The sequence below is a fragment of the Meriones unguiculatus genome, chromosome 14 (assembly GCF_030254825.1).
Source record: "Meriones unguiculatus strain TT.TT164.6M chromosome 14, Bangor_MerUng_6.1, whole genome shotgun sequence".
NCBI classification, from domain to species: domain Eukaryota; kingdom Metazoa; phylum Chordata; class Mammalia; order Rodentia; family Muridae; genus Meriones; species Meriones unguiculatus.
In genome coordinates, this window is record NC_083361.1 from 25301537 (window position 1) to 25315646 (window position 14110).

Here is a 14110-nt window from a genome sequence, read left to right on the forward strand (position 1 = left end):
CAGAGGGATAGATGCTCCTGTGGGATACAACAAGGTCACTGCCATTTTAAATGAGTGGCCATGGTAGAGCTTCCTGAGGGTATAAACCATGAGCAAACTCCCAGGAGGCAAGAGGACTAGCCGTGATAAAATATGGGAACTGGGTGTTCACAGCAGAGGTAGGGGCCCATGCAAAGGCCCTGGGAAGGAACTAACAGGGAGACAGGATGACTCTAGTGAAGCGTATGAAATAAGGATAAGTATGAGCTCAGGAAAGAGATAGCCCAGCGCCTCCGTGGCTTCTGTGGCAGCATAAACAGTGGCTTTTGCTCTGAGTAATAGAATGCTTCTTGGATCCACCAAAGAATATCCCTCCCCTGCTCCCCCTCTCATCAAAACAAGGCATAGAGTAATTTAGAAAGGCCTAGCCTCTATGAGGTAAAACTATACACTGTTTACAGGCAGCCAATTTAAGCATAATAATTTATGCAATGAGTTATAAATAATTGACAGTGTGGCCAGCCTTTTAACTTCTAACCCCTCTGCTCCAGGCACTGGTGAAGCACAGCCTCAGTGGGGTGTGAAAACGCTGCCACTTCCTGCTTCTGAAGTTTTCCACTGTGTTCGTCACTCAGCCACCTCGGGTCCCCTGCTGAGTGGCACTGGGGCAGACAAGTCTCTAACTCTTCATGCCTAGAGCTGGAGAGATGGCTCAGAGGTTAAGAGTGCTGCCTGCTCTTCCAGAGGTCCTGAGTTCAATTCCCAGCTCTGTATGTGTCTGAGAGTCTGTAATGATGTGAGCAGAAGGGAGGCCTGAGTAAGGGCCGCTGTGTATGCCATCCCCCCAGTTGCCCGTCTTAAGGGCGACGCACCCCTTGCACCTGACACTTGTGCTCTGGGCCTCAGTTCTCTCACCTCTACCTTCCTCCTCATCACTGTCCCCAAGTCCTTTCAGTTTCTCAGTCCTGACCGCTTGCCCACACCTTCTCCTCATATACTGACTCATCTCTTCTGGTGGAGCCTTCTGGATGAGCTCATGTCTCACATGTCCCACGCCTGCACGTGCCATCGGGGCCACTGCCATGCGCTAGTCCTAACTATTTCAATCCTTGTAAAGGATTTATCTACTAGATCCCAGATTCTTACGCTGCTGGTCACCACCTCATGTAGGATTGCATCATAGAAAGGCTCACAAATGCATGGTGACCAGAAGTCAACTCCAAACCAACCGTGCGGTGAATCTGAGGTATGCCCAACGGCACTGGTTCCTGTTGCCAAGCAAGACTCCACTGCAGACGGGGAGGCGCACATACTGTGAGCGCTGACATACCACCTGACTTCACAACCCTACCCGAGACACCTCAGCTCAGAGTTCTATAACTGCAGTGTCTCTCCAGCACACACGCAGTGTTCTGCTCTTGGGGAGACACGGTGGTTCCACTCTGGAAAACAAAAACTTGTAATATTTTCCTATCATCATCCTCAGTATGTAAATAACAAATAAGTATATATCCTTGGATTGTGTTAGACGGCTTGACTTTAAAATCGCTGCTTGAGTTGCTAATTTGAGTTTCATTTTGAAAAATCATTAATTTTGGCTTGGGAATAGGACGGAATTTCGAACAGTTTCTGAAATGACACAGGCATATTTCTGCTATTTTGTACTGTGTATTTATATGAACAACATTCCCAGTACTGACAATAAAATTATTTAATTATAAAGTCAAAATATTAGTCAACTCTAAAAACATAGAAATTGCACTATGTTTCGTGAGGTCAGACACTCAGCTAAGATTTAATTTGTTATGCAAAAAGAAACAACATATGTAATCTCTTTAGCATGCAGATATGTCTTTATACCTGTATGCCTATGTACTTGGGGTCATGTAAACATTTCTTTGGGTAAAAAGGGTCATGGTAGATAAATGTTCAGAAGTCCAGGGCTATACCTGAGCCAATCTAGCCTGTGTGTGCCTAGCAGGTCCAGAATGCCTACCACGCTGAAGCTGTTCCCCGTGTGTGTGTGTGTGTGTGTGTGTGTGTGTGTGTGTGTGTGTATTCACAAGCTTAAATACCTTGTGATGAGAATGACAAACACTTGTAGCTGTCTGTCTGCTTCATAGGAGTATGGGAATCCAGCGAGAAAAAAAAAGTTCTTAGTGACTTAACAGCATGTATTGGGTCAGGCCCTATGCCAGTCATGACATGGTGCTCCCCATTATCATCACATCAGCCACCCCCCATGACCCTGGAAGGGGTTCTCTGAAGATCTCTTAGAGATTTATAAACTGAAGCTTAGTGAGGCTGAGAAAGCCATCACACAGGTCAGAAGCAGCAATGTGAGGTGTTGAACCCAATGCTTCAGACTCAAGAGCCTTGTTCTTAAGCACTACCTTAAAAGATCTTGCAAAGAGCTGTTCTCTGTTGCAATGGTGCAGTGTCCTCGGGTGAGAGCCACCAAATGCATCCACACACGCAGAAATTCTAGTTCAGCTGTCCCTACGCTCAGGCTCCACCTTCACGACTGTGCGTGAAACTCCGTGTGAACATTAAACAGGAATGAGCTGTGCCTTCCCTGATCTCTTCTCTTCCCTACCTCAAAAAAAAAAAAAAAAATTCTTCCCAACATGGCCCATATCGGAGTCCTCACATTTCAGCGGCCATCCAAAGACTACTGTGTCATTCTGCAAAAGGCAAGTAAGAAAGTAGGGTATCCGCAGAGGATTTCCCAGCCAGCCATTCTGCCACCTGCTGGGCTTCTGAAGCCCCCTTACCTTCCAGCCCAATGAACAGAACCCATTTCATCTATCAGGCAAGACTTGGGCTCTAGCACAAATCGCCTGCCTCCAGTTATGGGAAGGCCTAAAGAACAGAAAATTCTTCCTTTGAGTTGCGGTGCTGGCTCTGTCCTTGAACAGGTCCCCAGTTCAGAGAAGTTGCCCATGAGTCCCCCATCCGGGATGTACTAGGCCTCGGCTAGAGCCAGTTGTTTTCTACATACTTCCCCTATACCAGTAGAGACTCCAAAGCTGAGCGAGACAAACTCTCAGTCCCAACAAAGCTCATGAACACCTCAAGCAGGCCAGGCAATGCCACCAATCAAACCTGGAAATGATCCTAACAGCAGCCAATGTGTTATGGTCCAGGAAAAGCCAACTGGGATCCCAAGGCCCTATCTATATTGTGTCCTTTCATCCTGGCCACAGCACTGTGAGAGAAGGGCTATTATTACTTCCGGATGAGGCAACGTCGGCCAGGGAAGAACCAAGCCATCACTCAAACCCAAGCCTCCGGGGCCCAAAGTCTCAGCTTCACTAAAAGGCTGTCATCAAGAAGCTGTGAAACGGTAGCCCATGATTACAGAAAATGGAGCCTAACCTCACCTGAGAATATTTACACAAAGGAAATAGCATTCCCCCTGTTCTCAGAGGAAAGGAGCTGGCCAAAATGACAAGAGTCAGAGGATTTCTGTGCAGAGGAGGACATGATGTCCGGAGGCCAAGAGAACTAAATTAGTAATATAGCAGGAGCTGCACTGACTAAAACAGGAGGCCTGTGAAGGGGTGGCAAGGAAAGGGTCTGAAGAGACGGACTGGCCCCTGATCAAAGACCTTGAATGCAGTAAGTTTAGGAATTTGGATTTAGCCCTGAGCATATTTAGAGCTACTGATGGCATTTTCAGGCAGAGGAGTGACACAACGTGAAATAAGTCAGTAGGAGAAGGAGTAAAGCAGGATTAAACTCCAGTCAGGGGGCTGCTTGAGAGATGTGCTGATGGAAGAGAACACAGCCTGACTGACAACAGAGCCCAGGGACTGAAAGAAGTGGATGAAGGAGTGGGAGGGTGGGAGGGAAAGAGAGAAGAACAAAACTGATCCCTGGATGTCGGATCCCAGTGGCTAAAGCTCCCTGTCTTGGGACAGGAAACACAGCCAAGCAGGAGCTGGTTTTCATTTTGTTTGGTCGCAGGGCAAGGAGGTACTATAATAAGTAGGGTCCACAGGCCACTGCAGAAGGGGAAACCAGGCCCTGTAGAGATGTATATCTAAGAGTCCTCAGCATCTCCTGAGGAGGAGACCAAGCAAGGTAACACGCCCCCTTCCCCAGATGCAGCCCCAGCATCAACTCAGCCACAGCCAGCCTTGGTCACTGTGCCGCCACAGAACAAACTGCTCTCCTCAATTTCAGAGTCTAGGGACTGTGGCTCATTAAGGTTTGGACTATGTTTGCACTGAACATCCCATAATTGCATAGCTTGCCTGACTCTCTGTCATTAGCTCTCTGGATCTCTGGGCCCCACCTCTCTGTTGGATTTGCTGACTGACCCCAACATAAAAATGTCTAGTTAACCAGGGCAGCTCTGGCTATGTGGTGGGGGCTTCTGCTGCCCTTCCCACACCCTGACTTCTAGCGGTTCAACTGTCCTCAGCCATGAACTTCAAGCTGCCGTCTCCCTGTGCATGCAATCTGTCCTTTGCAAGTACAGACAACTGATCCTATTACTCACACAGAGGAGAATTGAAAATTGAGGTCAAGGCAGAGGGCCTGGCAATGAGTCACATTCTCTTCATGGTGGAAAATCACCAGTCAGGAGCTTGTAGGGTCTCTGCTCAAGGAGAGAGAGGGGCCAGAGCTAGAACTGGGGTTCAGTTTTTGCCATAACCATGATAACATAACAGGAATCTGAACCTGGTGCTTTAAAGATCATTCCTGTGCCTGGGGAGCAGGGTGAGAGTGTCTCCCAGGGTGGGGTTCCTAGGAGTTCTGCCAGGTCCCTGAAGATATTCTGTTCCCCATGTTGCTCCTCTGTTACTCTCAGACAGAGGCTTTCCTAGACATCTAGACTGAGGTGACTAAGCCCCCAGATCTGGACAATCTGGAGTCTTGCAGACTGCAAACACAACTCCAGATGCAACCACAATCTCGTCCGCACACCAGACTCCCAGCCAGATGATGCTATTTAGGCTGGAATTACGCAGGGTGGAGTTGGAGGAGGGGAAGGAGTTACAGAACCTCATCTTAAGGAACTCCAGTGCCAGCTGATGCACTCCTAACACATTTCTCTGGAACCGCCGCTCTAGGCCAGAGGAATAGACTGCCCACCCAACAAGTGAAGGATTGCCAGTTACAGGGCACCCACTATGTGTCAGCCTTTGAGGTCTTTTGGTGGTCGGAGAGGGCCATTCCACCTTACAGATGCAGAAGCGGGGACTTAGGGACTTAGGGACATTGCATAATCTGTCTAAGACCGCACTTGCAACTGTTTTAACAAACTTCCTGGCCACTGTGCTGAGTGTTTGATTCAGCCTTAGCTGCTCACCTTGACACTCAGAGCGGTCCCAATAAACTACCTTCACTGAAACTGATTTAGCCAGTGTCACACAGAGCAGCAGTGGAAACAAACCTCAGAAACTGTGAGACCAGAGCTTTGATCTTCTCTATCATGCTGTACCTTTGGACGGTGTCCAGTAATTTAGCTGATGATTCAACCCTAAGACCCAAGATCAGCTCCTTCCATTATGTTCTTATGTTGCATAGCGATGCCTCGGTAAAGCTTGGGACCATCTACAGCCCATAGGGTGCTAATTACTTCCCAAATCCTTCACTCATTTCTTCCTGAAAAGCAAAGGGATATGCTAGACTTCAGGGCCATTCTGTTAGCTTGCTCCCATTTTTATAGATCTCTGATGACTCTGTAGCCAAGCAGGGAAGCTGCAGGGAGAGCCTTGGGGGCTCCCCACCTGTCCTCACCCCACTCTCGGATTTCTCCCTTCATTCTTTGAAGTCTACCACTGGGAAAAAGTCTAATCCTTTCCACACCAGAGGGAACAATACTCCCACCTTGGCAGACCGACACCAGCCTCCAGCTCCTGGTATCAGTTCCACATTTCTAGCTTATCCCACTGGTCCTGTGTACAGGGTTCTCCGAACCTCTGGAATCAATAGTGGAGCACCACACCTCTTTTCTGCCTGGCTCGTTTTGATTTCTTCATACTTCAAGTGGAATTTTCATTTCAATGCCTTCCAAGTCTAGAACTTGAATTCCTCTGTCTCACTCATTTCCACTTGCCATGCAAAGCGAGCTGTCTGTAAAGAAATGTTTTCCTGTAGAAGAAGCACTGAGAAGTAGTGCGCAAAAGCTACTGAGCACACTGGGCTGGGCGTTCTAGGATGCCGCAGAGGAGATACCCACGACGGCTTAAGTAAAAATGCTGCCCTCCCCTTAGACCAGGCGTTTGAAACCTTACCTCAAGTTGGTGGCTGTGTGTGTGGACTTGAAAGGTGTGGCTCATTGGAGGAAGAATGCCACTGGAGGCAGAATCTGAGGCTTCAAACCTCTGAGAGATGCTGAGTTCACTCCCTTTTCCTCCCACTTGAGGCCGAAAATGTGTGAGCATTCAGCCCCAGCCACCATGTCTGCTACCCACACCCATGCTGTCTCTGGCATGATGAACCCTAACCCTCTGGAATCATCAGCCCCAAACCTTTTCATAATTGCTTTAGTCATGGTGCTTTATTACGGCAACAGGAAAGCCACTAAGATAATACCAGAATATGATCTCCGGGAGAGTTGGACCTTTTGTCATGCAGACATGTTCCTTCCACCGAGTATATGTTACACATGGTGCACAGGAGTCAGCAGGAAGTTACGGGAGAAAAGAAAAGGGGTTGACTAGAGTGTCCCTGTAAGTTTCCCATCCTTGTAGCATGTTCTCAAGTAGTGGGATGTGAGAGAAAGTAGCTCCAGACAGAAGCAGTATCAAATGCCCAAAAGGAGAGTCATGGGATCATGCACTGGGGAAGTGGTGAGTTGCCAAAGGTAGCCAGACGGGTAGAGGTGAGTTTGAAAATGACTGGGTACAGTTCAGAAGCCTGCTGGAATGCCTTCATCTGTGGGCTTATCAGCACTAGACTCCAACAGATCAGGGCGACATTCTTCCTTACCATACTTCCAGTTGTACCAAGGAGTTCCATACAAGCTAAACAGAGGCGACCCTCAGAAAGGACTCCGAAACTAGTGAACTCCACACTTTCACCCCAGCTACAGGGCAGATGCTAAACCCCACTGACCACCTACCTCATCAGAGGCCTCCTGCTAGTCAATAGAACTGTTTTCCCGGCCCTGTGCTACTAAAGATCTTTTGTCCGAAAAGCAACAAACCATCTAAAACTCGGTCCTATACTCCTGGAACATTCAATCTAGGGAAGAGCCAGGGGAGTTTGTAGCATCCCCCATCCCTTGGATGAGAAAAACTGAACTGTGGAGGAGGTTTGCCCAAGGACATGCAGCAAGTTGATGGCAGGCTGGCCTCTGGCTCCCAACCCATGCTCCCTGTTGCACTAGGCTTTCCCACATGAGATTTGATGAGCAAATTATAGACTTTCTCTCCTCCAATGCACTCAAAAGCAAAGGCTAGAACTATTTCTGAATCATTCTTTTTTAGATGAAAGAAAAAAAAGGTCTCTCTCAACTCTGACTCTTTCAACCAATTAAACCTTTGGCTCTCACTCAGAGTTCACAAGATAAGTAGCTTACCTTTTCCCTCCAAATGACACTTTTCTCTGAAAGAAGAAAAGAAGAATAGGAAGGAAGGGATGGAAAGAAAGAAGACTAGAAGGGAAGGAGAAAAGAATGGAAGAAAGGTAAAGAGGATGGGAGGCAGGGAAGAAGAAGAAAGGCTAGCTTGCTGGAAACCAAAGAAAAGTCCAAGGGAAAAGAACCAAATCCCATTGCCAAGCCATACATATTTAATTTCTCTTGCTCACCTTAAGCTCCCTAGCAAAGGGCTCTGTTTGTTCATTACACATCTGTGGGGATTTGGAGTAGGGAGACATGTGCAAGAGTCTGGTTGTATCTGTCCATGCGTGTGAGTCCAGGTGCTAGACTAGGAATCAGCACCCTCTTCTACCACTCATCACCTTATTGCCTTGAGACAGGGTCTCCCACTGAACTAGAAGATTGCTGTTTGGATAGACTGGACAGCCAGGGAGAACTCAGGATGTGCCTGTCGGCTCCACACTGCCAATGCTGGGGTTACAGGCACCTTGTGGCTATGCCTGGAATTTTATGTGGGCGGTGAGGATTCCAGTTAAGGTCCTCATGCTTGCAGAACAAGCACTCATACTTACTTAGCCATCTCCTCAGGCCATTAAACATTTGATAAACATTTACTCATTCAACAACCCCTTATTGAGCTCCTATAATGTTCATTCTAATTGTAGCCAGGAGAGCAAACGTAAATGAAATACTTGTTTAGTCCTTGGGTGCTGAAGATATTTGTTGGGATAAGGTGTCATGTCCCAAATCAAGCAAGCACGTACTCTCACTTGATGAAAGGAATAAAAGGAATGGAATTGTTTCTCCATTACAGATCCCTACCATAGAAAATTCCTGCAGGCAGGGTGGGAGGAAATGGGTGAAATATAAGCCAGGGAAGAAACGACTCCTCAAACACGGGGAAGGCACCTGGAGAGGAACACACTCTGGATCTCAGTTTCCCGGGCTCGCACTGGAAGTATGGCAGAGATGAGCTCAGAGGGAACAGGCAGCAAACAGCATTCAGTGCCTCCCTAATCCCAGTTCCCAGAAGCCTATGGGAATTTATATTCAACCTCTTCTTAAAAATAACTACTGAGTCACTCCTGTCTGCCTTTCAAGGTCACACACCATGTTGTTGTGGATTTCTCCTGGGAAACGGGAGAAGGGAGGGAATTTAATTCTAGCTTTGATTGGTCTGCCTTTTGGCTGAAACAACAGAAAAACATACAATTATCCCATTGACAATTACAGTCTACACACTCCACAGGCACAGAAAGTGACCCTCAGCAGCGGAATAGCAGCCGCAGAGCAGGGAGCACACATGTAAGCCATTACTGACTCAGAGACGGGCTGGCCTGCAATGGCCCCTACCAGGTCTCCATAACAGGCTGGACAAACAGGGGCCACTCATCACTGGCTACAGCCCTGGTCATCCCAAACTTTGGTTAAAAAGAATTTACAAAACAAAGATTGACACTCGGTGAAAGGTCAAAGGTGCTGTAAATCTAACTCAATCAAAGGAACGTCACTGGATGGAGTGAGTTTCTTGCTGACAGGGACCATGTCCTCCAGCCAGGTCATTATGAGTTCCCCTCAGCTACACGGTACCATGCAAGGTATGTGATTTATGCTCAATAAATATCTGTGCAATAGCTTCACAGGAGGCTAATAGACATGCGACTGCTTGAATAGTTGAGGATGTGACATGTTTCTGTAGTGCTCCAAGAACACTGTGGAAACACAGACTGGCTTCCACCTCTTAGCAGCTCCGTCACCCTCTCAAGCCTCAGTTTTCCAGTGGGGTGCAGACTAGTCAGTGTTTGCAAGCTTCTTGTTTCCAGAAAGATTTGGTGCATAGCTGCTGAAAGCATCATAACCTGCAGTCTGTAACTGTTATGGGCATGTCCTCCGAGCCTGGCTTTATCAGGCCTTTGTTCAGAGAGACACTGTAGACAGAATCTATTTCACAAGTTGTGGTGGTTAATATTGCTTGTCAGCTTGCCTGGGCCGAGAGCAGTGGTTCTCGCCTTCCTAATGCTGTGACCCTTTAATACGGTTCCTCATGTTGTGGTGACCCCCAACCATAAAGTTATTCATTGATATTTCACAACTGTAATGTTACGACAGTATGAATCTGATATGCAGGATATCTGATATGCAACCCCCAAAGGGGTTGCAACCCACAGGTTGAGAATACTGGTCTAGAGTCTCCTAGGAGACCAACCTCTGCCCATGACTATGGGCAAGTTTCTAGATGGGGTTAATTGATCTAGGAAAGACACACCATAAATATAAGCAGCAGAACCTCATGGGTTTGAAAAAAACAGAGAAAGCAAGCCAAGCACCGTCTTTACTCCCACTGGTTATGAAGCTGTGGGTCATGACCCCCCTCAGGGGTCAAACTACACTCTCACAGGGGTCGTCTAAGACCATTGGAAAACACAGATATTTACATTATAATTAATAACAATAGCAAACTTACAGTTATGAAGTAGATATAAAAATAATTTTATGGCTTGGGTCACCACGGCGTGAGGGACTGCATTGAAGGGTCACAGCCTCAGGAAGGTTGTGGAATGCTGATTTAGCTCTATCTTCCTGACTATGCACACAATGTGATCGGCTGTTTCAAGTTAACCTGTCTTCTTTTTCATAGACAGCATCCTTAAACCGTGAGCCAAAATGAACCCTTCCTTCTTTAAGTGGTTTTATGTCTGGTATTTTGTCACAGTTACGAGGAAGTAACTGATGCACAAAGTTTATTTGAGCAAAGAGGGCACAGGGCTGTGGGATTTTATACACTAAACATACAAGGGAAACAGAAAATCTCCCTGACTGGCCAGAATGGAAAGTGGGAAAGTGACTGGTGGCTTCTGATTGGTGAAACCTGTAGTTTCATTTCACTCTTTTCCTTGAACTTCACTTTGCCCGATGTGAATCAGAAGAGCAGTTTTAGCCTCTTGGCTTTTGTTTTACTGTCCAATGACAGAGAAAGGTGGTGCCCAAAGTACCAGCCACTTGGAACAATGAAAAACTCCAATTCCAAAACTCCCTGTGAGGTCTGCTGAATTGCCATAGAGCCAGCACCGCAATGCAGTTTAACCCTCTACCCAGCCCTCTCCCTCCCACAAACACTGACCTCCAATGGGCCTCCCAACATCTATTCTGGACTTTGAACACCACCTCAAAGGCTGCTTCCCAGAGAACCTAATCTATGACTCTCGCTTGCAAAATAGAGACCATAACGATTGCATTGGCCACAGTGAAAATTCTGGGAGTAGCAACATGCCATAGAAAGTGCTTGTGTATGTGAGCCCATGATGTGATGGGCCCTGGGTAAGGCCAGCCCTCCATCTTACTGTAAGGACCATGGTGCAATTCCCTGCCGCTGTCTGCCTACAATATAGAATCCAGCTGAACAAACTAAGACCCTCTAACACTCTGTAAGCATGAACTGGCTTTCCCTGTGAGCAAAGCTCAGAACATACATGACAGACGATAGGCAGGTCTCCAGACCCAGTGGTTTTATCCCCCAGTATTTTCAATTAGCTTTGCCATGCTAGGATAGGAATACGTAAAAGGAGACATGCCGCCACTGCCCCACCTTGGACTCCCTGCCCCACAGAAATACATGAAGACACTGTAATCAGCCTTTTGCGCAGGTCACAGCTCTTATACAAGCACCGTCTGAATGCCTGGAGTTTCCAAGGTGCCTGCTGGATGAGGCAAACTAGATTCCTCTATCACATTCATGCAATCTGACTTCTGCTTCTCCTTAAAACCTCTGAGGGCACCAGAAGCTGGAGAGAAGAAAAGAAGGGTCGGCGGGTAACCAGGGAGACATAAAGGCTGTCAAGATCTGACCCTGTATCCTTTATTCAGGGAGCTGTTCCTCGTCTGAAGGGGAAGCTAACCAGTAGAGGAGTTTCTACATGCCAGCAGGTTTTACCTTCCACCCTGGGGTGTGTGTGTGTGTGTGTGTGTGTGTGTGAGAGAGAGAGAGAGAGAGAGAGAGAGAGAGAGAGGAAAAGAGAGAGAATTTATAGTCTCATTAGAAACCTTTGACATAAGTACAAATCTTTCACAATTCATAGATAAAGAAATCAAAGTTCAGTTAGAGCAGAAACCAGAGTCAAGCTGAGGCGGTCTGCCCTCCTCACCCCTGTCCTAAACGCTTCTCCAGCCCTGGAACAGGCTTTGTCTGGCTCTCTCAGGACCCCATCGCTAGGACCCCTGCTTTCCCACAGTCCGACTTAATGTCACACTGGGCAGAGGTGGCGGCGCAGTGGAGGGCAGACTGCACACTCTCCAGGACTCTCCCAGACGGTCCAGGTTTCCAGTTCTAAACTTTGAAGGTCTGTGTTTTCTTATGCATTGGTGAGGTCACTCGCTGGTGGGGAAGAGGGCCAGAAGGGAGGATTCCAGAAGGATTCTCTAACAACACCTACGCAAAGTGACCCTGCCATTAGCAGACACGTGTTAAACAATACTCTCTTACATGACTTTAGGTATTTTGCGGATATTAATCTGATTACTGCTACAACAAGCCTGCATGGTATGGACTGTCATTACCCCCATTTAAACATGAGGGGACTGCAGGACAGATGGAACTCCAGAATTTTCACGAGCCACATGGTGAATAAGAAGTAAAACCATAGGGGGTTGGACAGGTGGCTCAGTTAAGACCACTGTTTGTTCTTCCTAAGGACCCAAGTTCAATTCCCAGCACCCACATGGCAGCTCACAATTGTCTGTAACTCCAGGCCTGACACCCTCAGACCAATGCAAATAAAATAAAGAAAATTACATAAACTTAAAAAAAGAAAAACAAAAAACAAGCAAACAAAAAGAAGTAAAACCATAGATGACCACACTTGATGATCTCAGGAAAGCTCTACCACCAGCAGTCCCAAGCTGAAACAGCCCTGTCACTCAGGCATCCTGACAGCCATGTCTCACCATTTCTGAGTTTCACCAAACAGACTACATGCAATGATATGATCCCTTATTTTCTGCTTCTGGATACACAAGAAGCTTCAGATCACACTTCTGTGTTCTGTGTCTTAGGGTGCATTCAAGAACTGTGTGTCAAATCCCTACAGCTCTTCTACTGGTGGCTTTATGAGAGCTCACCATGGTTTCATAGAGACCAATTATCTCCGACCCACAAGGGAGATTTAGCGAATAACCCATCCTTTTGATTTTAAAGTATCACATTATTTTTACATGCCCACCTACCATCCATCATCTGTCTATTAATACATCTATCTGTCTGTCTGTCTATCTACCTATACATACATACATACATACATACATGACTTAACAGGATTATGTTTTCTCTAAACAGACCATCAAAATATACCCCCCCCAATAATCCGAAAAGAAACAGCATTTTAATTAATGCTGGCTGATAAGGCTAAAGACAATGCTCCTCGGCTGATGGAGGGTGCGAAGGATCCAAGACTAACCTGGCTGCCAGAAGTCAGGTTGCACAGCTCCTCTAGAGAGCGGCCCTACCTCAGAGTTACCAACTGCCCCAGTTGCCTGAGCCTGAAGAATTTCTCGGGGCATTGAGCCTTCCTGTCAGTGGGGGCAGCCCCAGGAACAGCTCATCAGGCCTAGACGCTACACCCTGGACTCCCACCTCTACTCGCGGTTCAGACCTCCAGGGCCTGCCAAGGCAAGCCTGTGCTGGCAGCTCTCTGTGGGCTTTCCGGCTGGGTGCAGCCACCTTTGGTGGCCTCGCATCTTTCTTCCGGACTAACTGTTCTTGAGCCTTCTGTCTTCATACATTGCCTACACCACCTCCCTCCCTCTGCCCACATCACTCCATTCAAGGCGGCTCCGGTTCCCAAGGACCAGATCCCCTGGCAGTTCCCCCTGAGTAGGATAAGCTTCGTGACTTACCTCTGCTCTTGCAGGGGAATGGAATCCAGGTGGCGGCCTCCAGGCAGGGCCATCATGTTGACCCCAATCTGCAGCAATGCCTGCCCACAGCGGTCCGGACCCTGAAAAGACAAGCCACGGTGGGTCTATTGTGAGAGGCAGTACCGTCTCTTCACGTCTCCAATCTGGGATAGAAGGAGCCAAAGGAGGTGTGACAGAGGTCTCCCAGGCCTCCTCTTCTTTTGAGCTGATTGACACTCTGATCAACTCACAAAGGTAAGGCAGATCTCAGCCCTGACCTTCTTTCTAAATCCCTGGCTTACTACAACCCCCTACGATCTTTCCCTTTGTCCTATTGCCAAATATTTGCCCTTTCGCTGTGTGACTGACACACAGGCCAGCAAACACTGTGCAGAACATACTCATACTAAAAGAGGAGCCAAATGCATCCTATTTCAGATGACATCATTTCACCTGAACAGCAAGTGGCAGGCTCAGGATGTGACCTAAGGCTCAGTTCAGGCCACTGAGTCATGACTGAGAGAATCCTAGGAAAAGTTCCTTTCGCTAAGCAGAACCACGAGGTGAGACAGCCTCTCTCCTGCCATGCCCAGAAGATAATGCAAATCCACTTCAGTAAGAGCATTATGCGGCCATGAGAGGAGCTAGCTACAGAACAGAGCTGGTGCGCAGAGAGAAATTGCC

The 14110-nt window shown here is 47.5% G+C and overlaps 1 protein-coding gene across 4 annotated transcripts in view; it reads right to left on the reverse strand.

The window, feature by feature from the left end:
* The window catches only part of Insc (INSC spindle orientation adaptor protein), a 104749-nt gene that overhangs the window by 65612 nt on the left and 25027 nt on the right, over nt 1-14110 (reverse strand). For all 4 annotated transcript variants that reach the window (XM_060366995.1, XM_021638614.2, XM_060366993.1 and 1 more), the window contains exon 2: nt 13427-13527. In XM_060366995.1, the coding sequence (XP_060222978.1) occupies nt 13427-13482 (56 nt within the window). In that variant the 5' untranslated portion in view covers nt 13483-13527. The remainder of the gene's footprint in view (nt 1-13426; nt 13528-14110) is intronic.